The sequence below is a fragment of the Schistocerca nitens genome, chromosome 5, assembly GCF_023898315.1.
Source record: "Schistocerca nitens isolate TAMUIC-IGC-003100 chromosome 5, iqSchNite1.1, whole genome shotgun sequence".
Lineage (NCBI taxonomy): Eukaryota > Metazoa > Arthropoda > Insecta > Orthoptera > Acrididae > Schistocerca > Schistocerca nitens.
Window position 1 is genome coordinate 157590211 of NC_064618.1, and position 15187 is coordinate 157605397.

General features: G+C 43.6%; 1 protein-coding gene across 1 annotated transcript in view; it reads left to right on the forward strand.

Annotated features, from left to right (window-relative positions):
- Positions 1–11413: 11413 nt before the first annotated feature.
- LOC126260323 (proline-rich protein HaeIII subfamily 1-like) overlaps positions 11414–15187 on the forward strand; it is a 46372-nt gene continuing 42598 nt past the window's right edge. Inside the window, exons 1-2 of the mRNA XM_049957648.1 lie at positions 11414–11486; positions 14606–15085. Coding sequence (XP_049813605.1) covers positions 11414–11486; positions 14606–15085 — 553 coding nt within the window. The remainder of the gene's footprint in view (positions 11487–14605; positions 15086–15187) is intronic.

Sequence of the window (15187 nt, forward strand, 5' to 3'; positions counted from 1 at the left end):
AGCATAAGTGGGCATCTGAATATTAGAGACAGTAGTAGAAAGAACTGAAGCAAAACAGTGTATTAGGGACTCAGTTCAGAATTCAGAAAAGAAAAAAGGGCAAGGAAAACAGATGGTCTGTCATAAACATTCACATGAATATAACCCGATACGTAGCAATCCATTTTTCTCACGAAGAAAGTGAAGATGGATAAACAAATAAATAGAAAGTAATCGACATCGGATTAAAGTTCTGGATGAAATTAATGATAGGATTCATTAATAACATTCTTTCTCTCAGTGAAAATGAGGACCAATTCATTACATTGAACCGTCTAATGCACACAGAATACACTGACAGCAAACCAAAGGACGACCCAAATAAAATGAAGTATCAGAGAGGAAATTAGGACTGAACTTAAAAACAAAGTTTGAAAGCACGTAGCGTTCTGCTACGGTGAGAACATGGAGGAACTAAATAACATAATGATAAAAGTATGGAAACCAGTGAATAGGGAATGGGACAGAAAGATAGGATTTGTTAAGACATGGTAGCTTATAACGTATTAAAGGAGCTGTAAATAGCAGAAATGTGTAGGAAAAATAAAGACTCGAATACATCCAGCAAGTTAACGATTACGCTGAAGCTAAGTGCTTATCAGAGATGATGATGTGGGCACAAAAGAAGAATCGTAGCGGGTCACATTAAATTAGGAAACAGAAAAAACTATCTATACAGTACGAAAGAAGGAACTTATTTCATCGACATTGGTTAAAACATTACACAAACTATGATTGTCTATGATTTTGGCAGCATATTCAAGTTTTCCTACAGTCATAACACAAAATAAACACATAACATTAAAAACGTACATAATAACATTTGTACGTAGTAATTACTTAATCAGTTTTAGTGAACCAGTTTTAATTCGGACTAAAAGGCGTAAACTAATTTGTCCAAGTCTCATATAAATTCCTAAACCAATACAGAGAGTCCTGAACCCCTGTGGTTGCGAATTTTTGATACCTACGAAAACATTTACAAGATTTAAAACTAAAAACGTGGTATACATATAGTAAAAATTGTTTGCACGCGAATTACGTACTGCATGCGCCCCACGTTTTTCGATTTAAATCTTTAAATCAATTATTTTAATAGCTACTAAAATTGCACAGTCATAAGTTTTGAGGACTATCTGTATCGGACTACGAAACTGCATGGGGTGCTAAGAGAAATTACTTTACACTTTTTCTACCTATTTAAAAGCATGGTGTATTAAAAACTGATCTTTATTTCAGTCATTATTTTCTGAATTTTAGTTTCGTGATGACATTTATCAATCGATTTCATAAATTTTTCTGATGTTACAACTGAGGCATGTTGTGAATTTCAGCATTATTTTACTTTCTATTCACCTACGTCAACCACTATATATCTACCTTCTACGGGTACCTTGCGGAAAGACAGTGAATATAAAGATTAGAGAGATTCGACCTCGGACGGAGCCTTAGCAGCAGTCGTTCTATCCGCGAACCATTCACTACTGGAACAGGAAAACGGGGAAATGGCAGTGGTATAGAAAATAGATAAAACCGAGATAATATTGCATTATCATCGAGATCTGAGTTACGTTGAAACTTTCAACTCTCTCACCCACCGAGGAGTGACAGTAGTAAACGAAGTACGCTTCTTCAGACAATAGACGGGCAAGAAAATTAGTATTCCATTGTCATTCAGTTCTGAGCTACGTTCAAAGTTTGAGGTCTCGCGCTCATCGGGAAATAGTATTAAACAAACCAGACTGCACTACACACAGGTGAGCGAATTAATACTGCATTGTCATTCACTTCCAAGCAATGTTGAAACGTTAGTCTCTAGCTGTGCGGGAGGTCTGGTTAGGAATAAAATGCCAAAGTGTGCTGAATAGACAAAGAGATAAGCATGTGACCTGATAGAAACGTCTTAAAATCGAAGTACACCTCATAAATTTTTAGCGTCTTCCCGAAGACTTAAAAAGAAGTGACAGTAAGTGGCACGGCCCTTAATACGTTGTAGAGACAACATAAGCATTTACATTTGTGGAAGTAGACGTGGAATTACTGACAGAGTAGAAAGATGTGTGCAGCATTCTGCCACGTCACTAATATAAAACCGAAATAGTCACATGATATTAATACGAAGATGTTTATATTTTCCACTAAATCCTGATTTTTAATGTTACACCTGTTTCCTCTGTATTCTTACATTTGTATTTTTAGTAGCAGCTATGTTGCTAGTATGTTGCTATTAGTGACGCAAATATAAAATCCTCAACGGAAGAAACGTTGCTTTTCCTAGTTAAGTATAGCAATGATCGAATTATAGTTTTTATTGTAGTAAGACATATTCTATGTGTTCATCAACATCTAGTCCTATGAATGCATGGCGTCGTTGAGTTACTGGATGTGACTGTACGGCTGTATATCTTTGAGATAAGTGCTGGATATATTCGAAACTATAGAAGAGTGCTGCAAAATAATCCAATGAATATGGGCAAATTTCGAGCAGTGTTCACAGGAGACAAGAGTAATTTCCTTCGTATTACGCAGTTGTCCAGATCACTGGGTTTATTTTACATAAGCCACAAGTTTTCTGTGACACGGCGAATCATTACGCTCAGGAGACGCAATTGTTTCCCCACGGATGAATGATGACTAAACGATTTGTACGAGAAAGTAAAAACATAAGTATCTCGTCCCTTCAAACATATTTTAGACTCATAGAGCTATCTTTTGCTGCTTCTCATAGCTCTGAATACGATATGTTCCGGGACACTTTCGATATCGCATGCTAGGAAGGCATTTTGCAATGGCACCGCATCATAATTTATTGAAAAAGAGTCTCGGAATTACTGTCAAGACGTATCGATGGCTATATCTACTTTCCCTATTACAAAATATAGCGACATATGAGCTGTGACACCGATCGTAGATAAGTGAGATGTCCTTGCGTTTATCTCTTCAAAGCTTTGCACTAGTTTCATTCCAGACATTAAGTGCTACTTGGTAAGAAACTCAAGAACGCCAATACAAAAATTAAGATACTTTTGAAAGAGCTCTGCTGTCGCGAAGTAAAGGCATTCAAAACTGTTGCGCGCTTCGATAAAAATCTTAAGCCACACCACAGTCACCTAACGTTTGGAGTCAAATCATCTGAAAATGTTTAATGACTCAACTGTGGCTCAGTCACCCGTCCAATGTGTGGAAACTTTTTACACTTTAGATGGAAAATTAAGACGGGATACGCTAGGCTTTTTCAGAAAAACGCATAGTTTGAAACGCAACAATGAACGTTCTCGCTGTAATTTACTTAAGTGGCATGACGTCATTGTGTTCGGCATTCACTTTCGGAATGATCAGTGCTTTGGGTCACAGTAAATTCTCTAATAACAATTACAATGTCCCGAGATCGTCCATAGTTGCTATAAGATCACATAATCGTCATTTATTGTTACACACTACACCCTTCCGTCGTAGTTTCCCGTCTTCCCACTTCTCTCAGTGGAAACATGTGATTGTTTTTTTCTTTGTGTGCAGTCACTGCAATTGTTCAATATGCTCAAACTCCTTTGATGACGACCTGGACAATTCTTGTTCAATCGGTGTCTTGCTTTCTTTGTAACTAATGAGCTTCATGGTCACAGGGTGAAAAGAATGGCTACCAAGACCAAAACGTACATTTAATATCACTCTTAAATAGGAATAAAATAATTTGTCTTGCTTTCTCTGTAACTGATGCGCTTCTGCGTTGACTGTGGAAAGTCTACTACACCCGTAAATATTAACTTTCCGCTCCTCTTCCTTCCCTTTACTCCTTCGTCACATCTCGTTCCTCATTGAAACATTTATACTTCGAAGTTTCGTCATAAAATTCAATGACTTATTACAAACATGATGCCATCATTCATTTCTGACAATTTCGTCTTTTCACTGGTCTTAAAACATCCAAAACTGTCTCTCATGCTGTCGGCCGGTGTGGCCGAACGGTTGTAGGCGCTTCAGTCTGGAACCGCGCGACCGCTACGGTCGCAGGTTCGAATCCTGCTTCGGGCATGGATGTGTGTGACGTCCTTAGATTAGTAAGATTTAAGTAGTGCTAAGTTCTAGGGGACTGATGACCTTAGATGTTAAGTCCTATAATGCTCAGAGCAATGTTTTTGTCTCTCGTGTTCTTAATATTTCGATTCTTCTCTTCACACTTTACCGTCCGAACATACCACTAACGAACAACTTGAGGCGCACTCTGAAGATAGGGGAACGGTATACGGCCGAAATATTACAAAAAATGGAATTTAAGTTGCTGTATGTCCGAAAGTTAATGGAGAAAGCAACATATATTCCACAAAATACAATTCATTTCTCCGTCACGTCCACCCAGTCTAACGTCTTCTCTGGTCCAACTACAGCCAAATATCTCTTCTGTGGCGATAAAATTACGAATTTCTGGTTACAGTTGACATCACATACAGTTTTATGTACGATCGCCCATATAATAAAAAAAGTGCATAAAATTATTCATTACATTGCATTTGCTTCTACGTACGAACATTTGTGTTGCTATCCAGGGTTTGTATTAGAAAAAATAAAACACAAATTACTTTTGAATTTTCATTAAAACCGTAAATCATGGATAAAAAGTTTTACGCAAACGTATAACTGTGAAAACATTTACTTTAGAAAGATGCATATGAAACCCGGTCACAGAGTAAAAAGAATCACTACTAAGACCAAAATGTACATTGAATGACACTCTTAAATATAAGTAAAATAATTTGTAAGGAAATGCAGCAAATACTGAAAATTCGAATGCAGGATCTCAAGCGACAATTTCGCAGAGCTCACTAGTCCACAAGACCCATATCCTTTCCGTTCTTCGACGTAACAATGTTTACTCACAAGAAGGGAGGCAGTTGTGATGATTACCTACCTAACTCAACAGCTGCTAACGAAAGGTGTGGAGAACATATTCAAAAGAAGGTATGAGGCATTTACTTTAGGGTATCATTGCATATATTGTTGTATGCATCACGAGAGTGCTCATTTCATGTGAAAATGACTGTGAGCACTATGGGACTGCTGTGGTCATCAGTCCCCTAGAAGTCAGAACTACTTAAACCTAACTAACCTAAAGACATCACACACATCCATGCCCCAGGGAGGATTCGAACCTACGACCGTAGCGGTCGAACGGTTCCTGACTGTAGCGCCTAGAACCGCTTGGCCACTCCGGTCGGCCTCATTTCATGTGAACTGAAGGTGGTTGGGGAGAAGGAAACGGAAGGCAATGAACATTACTCGTTGACAGCGGCGACGAGTGAAAATGGGTGCCGGACTGGGCTTCAAACCGGGGATCTCCTGCTTACTAGGCAGGTGCGTTAACCACTGCGCCACCCGGGACACAGTGTTAAACGAAACTGCTCTGTCTACCTCGGTATGCCTCACGACCGACCAATATTCCCATCGGGCGCCACCTATCCGTAGTCCCTGCCCTTTCCTTCATGCTCGCTCTCTTACATTTCAGGAGGAAGTCGGACGTACTTGTGCATTCGAACAGAAGAAGGTGGATCCATTGCCCAGCTCGACGAATCAATTATGAATGCGTGGTGTCTGTCCTTTCGCATATTTCCGAATGAAAAGACATCACGAGGAATCCGCAGATGTTACACATTATACGTAAACTGAAGATGTAGGGGAGGGAAAGGAAAGGAAAGAAAAGGGACGGGGTTACTCATGACAACTGCATCGGGACATTACAAGGGATCAGCGAAAATGTATGCCGAACGAGGATTCGAACCTGGGGTCGCGGGCTTAGTAGTCAGGTGATGTAACCACTGCGCCACTCCGTGCACAGTGTTCAATGCAACTGAACGGACTGTATTGGCACGCCTGACGGCCGACCCGCGTTTCCATCGAGTGCCACCCATCCTCAGTCCCTGTCCATCTCTTGCATGCTCGCTAGTCTGAGGTTCCCGCAGGAGGTCGGCTGTACTGCTGCATCCGCACTGACGATGTTAGTTTCATTTCCCATCTAGGCGAATCAATGACATGAATGTATCCGAAATAAAAGACACCACGCGTTCATATAAGGGTCACTTTGTCCATTATCTTATCTGGTTGTTCCCCTTTCGCAAAATACGAGGTGACTAAAAGAACTAAGTTAAACATTATTGTGACAGACCAAGTAACTCTAACTGAAGGCTGCCCCATACTCCATTCTGACTCAGATACATGCCACTACTTTTCAACATGGTCAGCAAGTCTCTTTTAACAACAGGTGGAACGCTGTTCAGGTCGTTCAGTTCGTCGGCGACTGAACTCCACTCCACCATCACGGAGCTATTCGAGAAAAGCTGTTGGACAGTCTCCATTGTCCGACAATCCTCCATTGCCGCGACTTAGTTCCTCGAGTGTCTGGACGATGTCGCCTGTGTTCCATGTCGATGGCCTAACTTCCCGATCGTCATCACACTCGTCTGCAAGGTGTTGATTAAATTGCTGACATAATTTGATTAAGAACTGCCAATACACTGCGCTTGGTCCGCATACAGCAATAATTTCACTGGGAATTTATGTACAGTTTACACTTTTGCCCACAAGAACCGTACAAAACTGGAGCACACTGCCAGCTGCTACGCCATTTCTCACAAGATACTCTGTCTTCTGAGATTGTGTTAGTCTTGTGCAGAACACAGCTACTCAAAATTAACAGTCATTTCTAGATTCTAATCTAACAAGTTAGTGTAGTAGATTTAAGGTCGAGAAATTATGATTATACCGTTTATTACAAAACTTTAGTTGCAGCTTGATCGAATTTATCATTACAAGATGGAGCTTCACCACTAATGTAACAGTTATCATTCTTCGATGACCATACTAAACTTACCGCCAAAATGATTATTCTCAGCAAACCTTAAGGACATTGGTATTAATTTTCTCTTTGGAGAATGAGCTGGAATATTGGATAATCAATAAGAATACTTATCCGGACTGAATTAGGACAACCTTGAACTCTAATTGGAGATGACCAAATTTGTAATCTTATCAGTACTGCCCATGTATTCGTAATAATAATCTTTATTGGCAATTTTCAATGTGTAACCTAGACGAATGATTCTTCTGTAAGTATAAGAGAATAATCCTGTGAAATTATTAAATAATATTATAATAAAGACTGAAATGAAGATGAGCGTTCTGCTATTAAGAGTTTCTGGTTTTAATAGTATCTCGTCATAAGAGCTTCTCCGTATACGCAATTCAATATGGTCACACATTGTCATCCATAAAAGTGAAGTGTAACCCTGAAAAGGTGTAAACGGTGAAGAGTACAGCGTCACAATAACCTTTGTGGGTGAGTGTAAAGTGTTCAAAGATTCAGTATGGAGCCTTTCCAGAGCATTATACCTGAACCACCAAAACGATCATGTCCTATAATTTTCCTACCTGCTTTACATACCCTCATATGACCAGAAGTGAAAAAGAGAGGATAATAGGCGAACGGACAGGCTAACAATTCCCCTGACTTAAATCCTGTCGTGGATGTGTGGGACGGATTGGGTGAACGAGTTGCAGCATCTCCACCAGCACCAACGACCATCCGCCATTGTTGTCAACCGCTGTGTGGGGGAATGGAACTCCCCACTGCAAAACTTCTTATGAACCGTGTGGCCAGAATGGGAGCACGATTCATGGCATGCATTGTTGACCGTTTTGATCACGTCCCTGTTAGGAACAACGTCCCTCCTTTGCTAATGTCCTTCGGTCCATTAGAAATAACGGTGACTGCAGCATAATTATTGTCACTGAATAAAAATGTCATATCTATAAGTCTCGTTAGGTATTTGTTTCAGTTACCTGCTGCAATATACTCTAGCAGTTCTTTCTACGTATTGTGCAAGTTTCATTACGCTGTGTTGCTTGCCACTAACACACCACATATGTAAGTTATTTTCTTTCATGACTTTTACATGTGTGTTTAGTTATTTCAATTTTGTCTAAAGGTATGCCGAAATATGACGAATTCTTATCTTTTTTATTTCTTTGTTATTTTTATTTCTTTGTTTTCTTTTAATTTATTTTGTATCGGCAGCACTGCTGACTCCTTGGTCGTTTCAGCAGTTTGTTCCAAAATTTGAAATCATCTTCCGATAAAGATAAGCGTGACCTAGAACAGAAGCTTCTTCGAATATAATCAGATAAAATAAAGATATATGTTGGGTTCCTAAAAGTACCAAAAATATTTTCCATAACTACAAAGGTGATAATGTCTAAACAGTTCAGCGCACTATTTCCTTCCAATTCTAAAGAGAAATGTATGTTATAAATCACTAGCACCCGGCACTGGCATCGTATGAGTAACACAACTCATCAGTCCCAGACAACTCGTTTATAGCGATATACACAAAATTTCATCGTGAGTCAGCCTGTTAGCGAAAACCCTATCAAAAACTGCACAGTTGTTCTTGATACTAGCATTCAGACATGGGCAGAAAAACTCTGCGGCAGACTTTAATTTATAACATTTATAGATTGTGACCAAACATCCCTGCTCTCAGGAGTTGCGAGACGACTATTTACCGCGTATACTGCCTCATTTGTAGCTATACCAGCTCGTAGCTCTCCCATCACCACCAAGAGATTTCTCTCCAAACGCCAGTTAAACATGGAATAGGTAATCATAATACGTTACAGACTCATTATTACTATAAACAGTAAATCATATACATAAACCACTGTCGTGAATTAGACTGTCACTGACAACCTCATCAAAAGTCCAACAGTAGATCTTGAGACAGGTTATAACATTTTCCTTTTTTGGTCATCAGTCTACTGACTGGTTTGATGCGGCCCGCCAAGAATTCCTTTCCTGTGCTAACCTCTTCATCTCAGAGTAGCACTTGCAACCTACGTCCTCAATTATTGGCTTGACGTATTCCAATCTCTGTCTTCCTCTACAGTTTTTGCCCTCTACAGCTCCCTCTAGTACCGTGGAAGTCATTCCCTCATATCTTAGCAGATGTCCTATCATCCTGTCCCTTCTCCTTATCAGTGTTTTCCACGTATTCCTTTCCTCTCCGATTCTGCGTAGAACCTCCTCATTCCTTACCTTATCAGTCCACCTAATTTTCAACATTCGTCTATAGCACCACATCTAAAATGCTTCGATTCTCCTCTGTTCCGGTTTTCCAACAGTCCATGTTTCACTACCATACCATGCTGTACTCCAGACGTACATCCTCAGAAATTTCTTCCTCAAATTAAGGCCGATATTTGATATTATAACATACAGAGAGGAAAAAGCAGAATGCGACTAACTTAAAATATGTTTGGACAATGCACACTGTTTTGCTCTTCCTCTCACCCAACGAGGTGGCGCAGTGGTTAGCACAACGGGATCACTCCTGGGGGGTCCGCTGAAACCCGCGTCCGGCTATACTGATTTTGATTTTCCGTGATTTCTCTACATCTTTTCAGGAAAATACTGGGCGGGCTCCTCTGACAAAGGGCATGGCTGATTTCCTTCCCCATACTTACATAATCCAAGCTCGTGTTTCGTCTCAAATGACCTCGTTTTCTGTACAGTATAATTGCATGGATATTTGTTTCCTTCAATAGAAACCACTCATGGGCTTTGTGCCCCTTTAAATGTCTGAAAATGGTGACACTCTACTAGTTCTTAAGTTTACATTATTTAATATTAAAAGATACCCAGATTGCAAAGGAAATCTAATTACTTTAATGTTAACAGCTCTGTTTTAATTCCCTATTTCAGATGCCCTTGTTAGAATATGGGTCTCCAATTTACGCCTCATACGTATCTTTTACCATATAAAATTTGATCAGACGCAGCAGCTGGCACAGGACTTGTTATATCCTAGCCAGTAATGCCAACCGAGCCCGCTGCCAAAAAGGTTGGCAGCATCAAAGTCCGGACGCCGTCCGCATAAGCAGCGCCAGCGATACAGGAAATCGCCGCAAGTCTGTGCGCGCCACCGCTGGCTTCTGGCTTCTTAAGCGCTGGAGTCGCGAGCGCTAGGACAGTTCTGGATTCGCCGCTCAGTTGTATACTCGCCAGCGAATTGTGTACCTGCTAGTCAGTTGTGTGTTCATCGCAGCAGAGTTGTTGTTTGTCGTCAGCCGACGCTGACCAAGCCGCTCCGACTCGAACTAGACAGTTTTCTGTAGACCATGTTCACCACTGTGTTCTGTATCGTCGTTAATAAAGATAAGTACCGACTTTCATTTAAGCCGAGTGTTTGGGTTTTCATCTTTCTGTTCACTGTTCCAGCGGACCGGTCGGCCCGCTATTAAAAGTGTGGTGGTGACTTCGTAGGCCGTTTCTACAGCGAAGTGTTGTCGCTACGAAGGCCGCCACAAAACTGGCGACGAGGACTTCCGAACTCGTGTGCAGGGCTGGTTTAACTTGTTTCTTGAGATAGAATTTTGGGGGCTGGTTTAATTTGTGTTCACTATGTCTGCCGAATTACAACAGTTGATCTTGTTACAGAGTCAGCAAATACAAAGTCTGGTGGAAGCAATCGCCAAACAAGCGGCTAATCCACCACCACAAAAGGAACAAGCACAGGCAGCACCGCCTTTCCGTGCTTTTGATGCATCACGAGAAGAATGGCAAGAATATTTCGCGCAGTTGCAGGCGCACATGTCGGTCTACAAAATCACAGGTAATGAGCGGCAGCTTTATTTAATTTCCACTGCAGGCGTGGAAGTCTATAGACTACTTTGTAAGTTGTTCCCGGAATCCAAGCCAGAAGCTTTAGACTATGACGTTGTTGTTAACAAGCTTGCTGAGTATTTCGAGTCGCGAGTTCATGTGGCAGCAGCCAGATTCAAGTTCTTCAGATTAAAGAAACTGCCACATCAATCTAATAAACAGTGGTTAACAGATTTACGGGGCCTCACCCGTCAGTGCCGATTTAATTGTGTGTGTGGAACTTCCTACAGTGATGTCATGTTACGAGACGCTATTACTCAAAACATTGCAGATTCTCGTATTCGTGCTGCTATCTTAAAGTTGCCTGACCCGTCATTAGAGACTGTGATGAACATTATTGAAGCCCAAGATACTTTTGACTATGCTGAGTGTGAGTTAGATCAGCCATGTATTTCTCAAATTGCCTGTGCTAAGCACGTTATGTCACGCCCGCGGCCCCACCGGCAGAGTCAGACTGTAAACACTAGCCGGCCGCGTCATGTTAAACACATTCGTCAGCCGCGTGTGCAAAATGATAGAGTTAAGTCTTGCCATAAGTGTGTTCTTGCTCATCCTCGTGAACGTTGCCCGTTACGAAACGCGGTTTGTCACTTTTGTCAAAGGAAAGGACACATCCAGACTGTTTGTTTGCGTAAACGCAAGAACAATTCTAGTGCTGCCCAGCCCATGGATATTCATGTTCTTCAAAGCCAGCCCGCCCAGAAGGTCGCGTTTAAAGACTCTTCCACGGTTCCTGTGGGTAATAAACTTGTTCGCAATAAGCCACCCACCCGGCCCTCTGCTAGGCGACCCAAGCGTAATTCAAACGCTGTAACACATAATGTACAGACTGCAAGTGAAGCGGGAGTTGTTGATCCACCCGCCCAACCCACGAGTTGTAGTAAGCAGCGAACACGCGCTAAACGCGCTGATTTTGTGTCTTCCGCCTCCACTGCTCCGATTCAGAGGCAGTGTAATAAACTATTTGTGAAGCTACGAATCCAGGATGAGACCTTCAATTTTCAGTTAGACACTGGTGCGTCTGTGACTCTCATAAATAGTGCTACGTATGCGGCTATCGGCCGCCCTAAACTTTCAGCGGCAAAACATTCTTTGGCTACTTATAGTGGAGAACACATTCCTGTGTTAGGTGTATGTAGCGTGCCAGCCACATTCCGGGGCAACACAAAAACAGTTTCATTCACAGTGCTCCGCGCTACAGACGGTGTAAACATTTTCGGATTAGACTGTTTTGACTTGTTTGGCCTGTCTATCCAAGACAATGTGTTGCAAATTAATTTTGTTGTTGTTCCTCAAGACAGCATAACCGATTTGTGTAAACGATCCAGTGACATATTTAAAGACGAACTCGGTTGTGCTGCGAACTCTGCCGCTCATATTACGTTAAAAGATAATGCTCAGCCTCGATTTTTTCGTGCTCGTCCAGTGCCTCACGCCCTCCGGGCACCTGTAGAAGATGAACTTCGTCGTTGGCAAAACGACGGTGTTATTCAACCCGTTTCAGTGAGCCAGTGGGCTTCTCCCTTAGTTATTATAAAGAAACCGTCTGGCAAGTTACGTTCGTGTGTTGATTTTAAGTCGACAGTTAATCCTCAGACTGTCATTGATTCTTTTCCTTTGCCTAGATCGGACGAGCTGATGGATAAGTTAGGGGAAGCTCGTTTCTTTTCCAAAATTGATCTCCGTGAAGCATATTTGCAATTGCCCCTCGACGAGCAATCACAACAGTATTTTGTCATAAACACGTCGTTGGGGTTGTTCCGTTTTCTGCGTTTGCCTTTTGGTTGTGCGTCAGCTCCAGCTGTTTTTCAGCGTTTTTTGTCCCAACTTTTGGCTAATGTGCCATCGTGTTGCAACTATTTAGACGATATTGTTGTGTCCGGTCGGACGCCTGCTGAACATTTCCGTAATTTGGAGTGTTTGTTTACAATGTTGTCTCAGGCAGGCCTACGTTGCAACATCGATAAATGTTCATTTTTCCTTACGGAGTTGGAGTATATGGGACATGTTATTAATGCTCAAGGCATTCATCCCTCCCAGTCACATTTAGCAGCTATTCGTGATTTCCCGCCCCTCGCAATCTGCATGAATTGCAAGCAGTTCTTGGCAAATTGACATATTATATTAGGTTTTTACCTAATGCATCACGGATTGCTGCACCGTTGCATCGTCTCCGCCGTAAGAATGTTCCGTTTGTGTGGTCAGCTGATTGCCAATCAGCCTTTCAGCAGCTTAAAGAGGCTTTATTGAATGATCGTTGTCTGGTCCATTACGACCCTAACAAGCCTCTGGTGTTAGCTTGTGATGCTTCTTCTTTCGGCCTCGGTGCTGTGTTGTCTCACCGAGTCGGTAACACCGAACGTCCTATTGCGTTCGCATCTAAATTGTTAAACAAAGCTCAGTGTAATTATAGCCAATTGGACAAGGAAGCGTTGGCTATTGTGTTCGGTGTCACAAAATTCCATCACTACCTCTATGGTAGACCATTCTATTTAGTCACAGATCACAAGCCCCTGACGTCGCTGTTTCATCCGTCTAAACCAGTTCCTCAGCGGACAGCTCAGAGACTACAACGTTGGGCTCTTTTGTTATCACAATACCAGTATGAGATACTGTATCGCCCTACAGCTCAGCATGCAAACGCTGACGCGCTTTCTAGATTGCCGATTGCTGCGGATGATGTCTTCGATTCCTCTGACGACTCTTGCCATCAGATTGACGCCGATGAGCATCAATCCCTCCGGGATTTTCCGATTGATTATCGTCAGGTGGCACGTGAGACAGCTACGGATCCTCATCTCAGTTTACTATTACGTTTTGTTCAACGTGGTTGGCCGTCCAAGGCAAAGGACATATCGGATCCTGTGGTTCGTCGCTATTATCCGCAACGTCATCTGTTGTCTGTTTCGCACGGAGTTTTGCTGTTACGCACCGAGAATGACCAGCTTCGAGTAGTGGTTCCCCAAGTGCTCCAATCCAAGGTCCTCGACTTGTTGCATCAAGGTCATTGGGGAGTGGTCCGCACCAAGCAGCTTGCCCGCCGTCATTGTACATGGATCGGCATTGATAAGCAGATTACGAAGATGTCTACAGAGTGTTCGACGTGTGCCGAACACCAAGCTGCTCCACCTCAACGCTATTTTGAGTGGGCACGCCCTGCCGGTCCCTGGCAGCGAGTACATATTGATTTCGCTGGTCCATATTGGAATTCTCGTTGGCTCTTCGTGATAGATGCATTTAGTAATTTTCCGTTTGTTGTGCCCATGCAGTCTACAACGTCTGCACAAACTATACAGGCGTTGACTTCAATTTTTTGTATTGAGGGTCTTCCAGAAGTTTTAGTGTCTGACAATGGTCCACAATTTACCTCTGCTGAATTTGAAGGTTTTTGTTCTGCCAATGGCATTCGCCATGTTCTTACTCCGCCGTTTCACCCTCAATCGAATGGTGCAGCGGAACGTTTTGTACGCACATTCAAGGATCATATGGACCGCCTTCGTGCTACGCACTCTCGTCAGCAGGCCCTCATCACGTTCCTGTCGTCGTACCGGACCACGCCACGCGACGGCCCTTCGCCTGCGGAGCTTCTCCACGGCCGTCGTCATCGCACCCTACTACGGTTGTTGCACCCCCCGGATCGACCCGCCGCTTCTGAGCATCGCACGCGTTTTCAGCGCAACGACGCCGTTTTTTTCAGAGTTTATCACGGTCGCCGTCGTTGGGAACGTGGTACCGTGATAAGTGTCCAGGGTCGCGGTTTTTATACTGTTCAAGTTGCTACTGGGGTGCACAGGAGGCATCAGAACCAGTTGCGCCGCGCTGGCCGCCCGGATTCTGCCGCTCGTTCTTTGTCCACAGATTTGGTCCGCGGCGGGTTCCAGCCGCGCCTTCCGACTTCGCTGCCGCCCCCAGGGCAGCAGCAGCAGCAGCCGTCGCCGCTACCACGCAGACAGCCCGTCCCGTTGATGCCTCCCGCGCAGCTTCATCCGGGAGCGCCCCAGGTGGTCGCTCCGGCGCCTGCGGTCCCTCTTCAGTCGCCACGGCCTTCGGAGCTGATGGACGTCGACCCCACAGCCGGGCCGCCTTCCCAAGCGGTGGCTGTGCAGCCTGTCCTGCAGCCGCTTTCCTTGGGCACCCCCAAGGAGTCTGACACCACAGCGCCTTGTCCGGCGCCCACTCGGCAGCCGTCGACGCAGCGTCAGGAGACGCTGCCTCTCTTCGTGGGTCCCGACGCCCCGTCGCGTCCAGTACCAGAAGCTGCGCCCGTGGTCACAGGCGTGCACCCTGACCTCGGTTTTCAGTCGGTGTTTCCCGAGGCCCCGCGCAGCCAATGCTGGGGTGCGGACCGGGGACTGCCACCGACAACAGTCTCCGCCCCGGTCTCTTCTGCTACGTCTGTGGCCAGACCCCTCCCCCGCCGTCGACGCTCGCCACGTCATT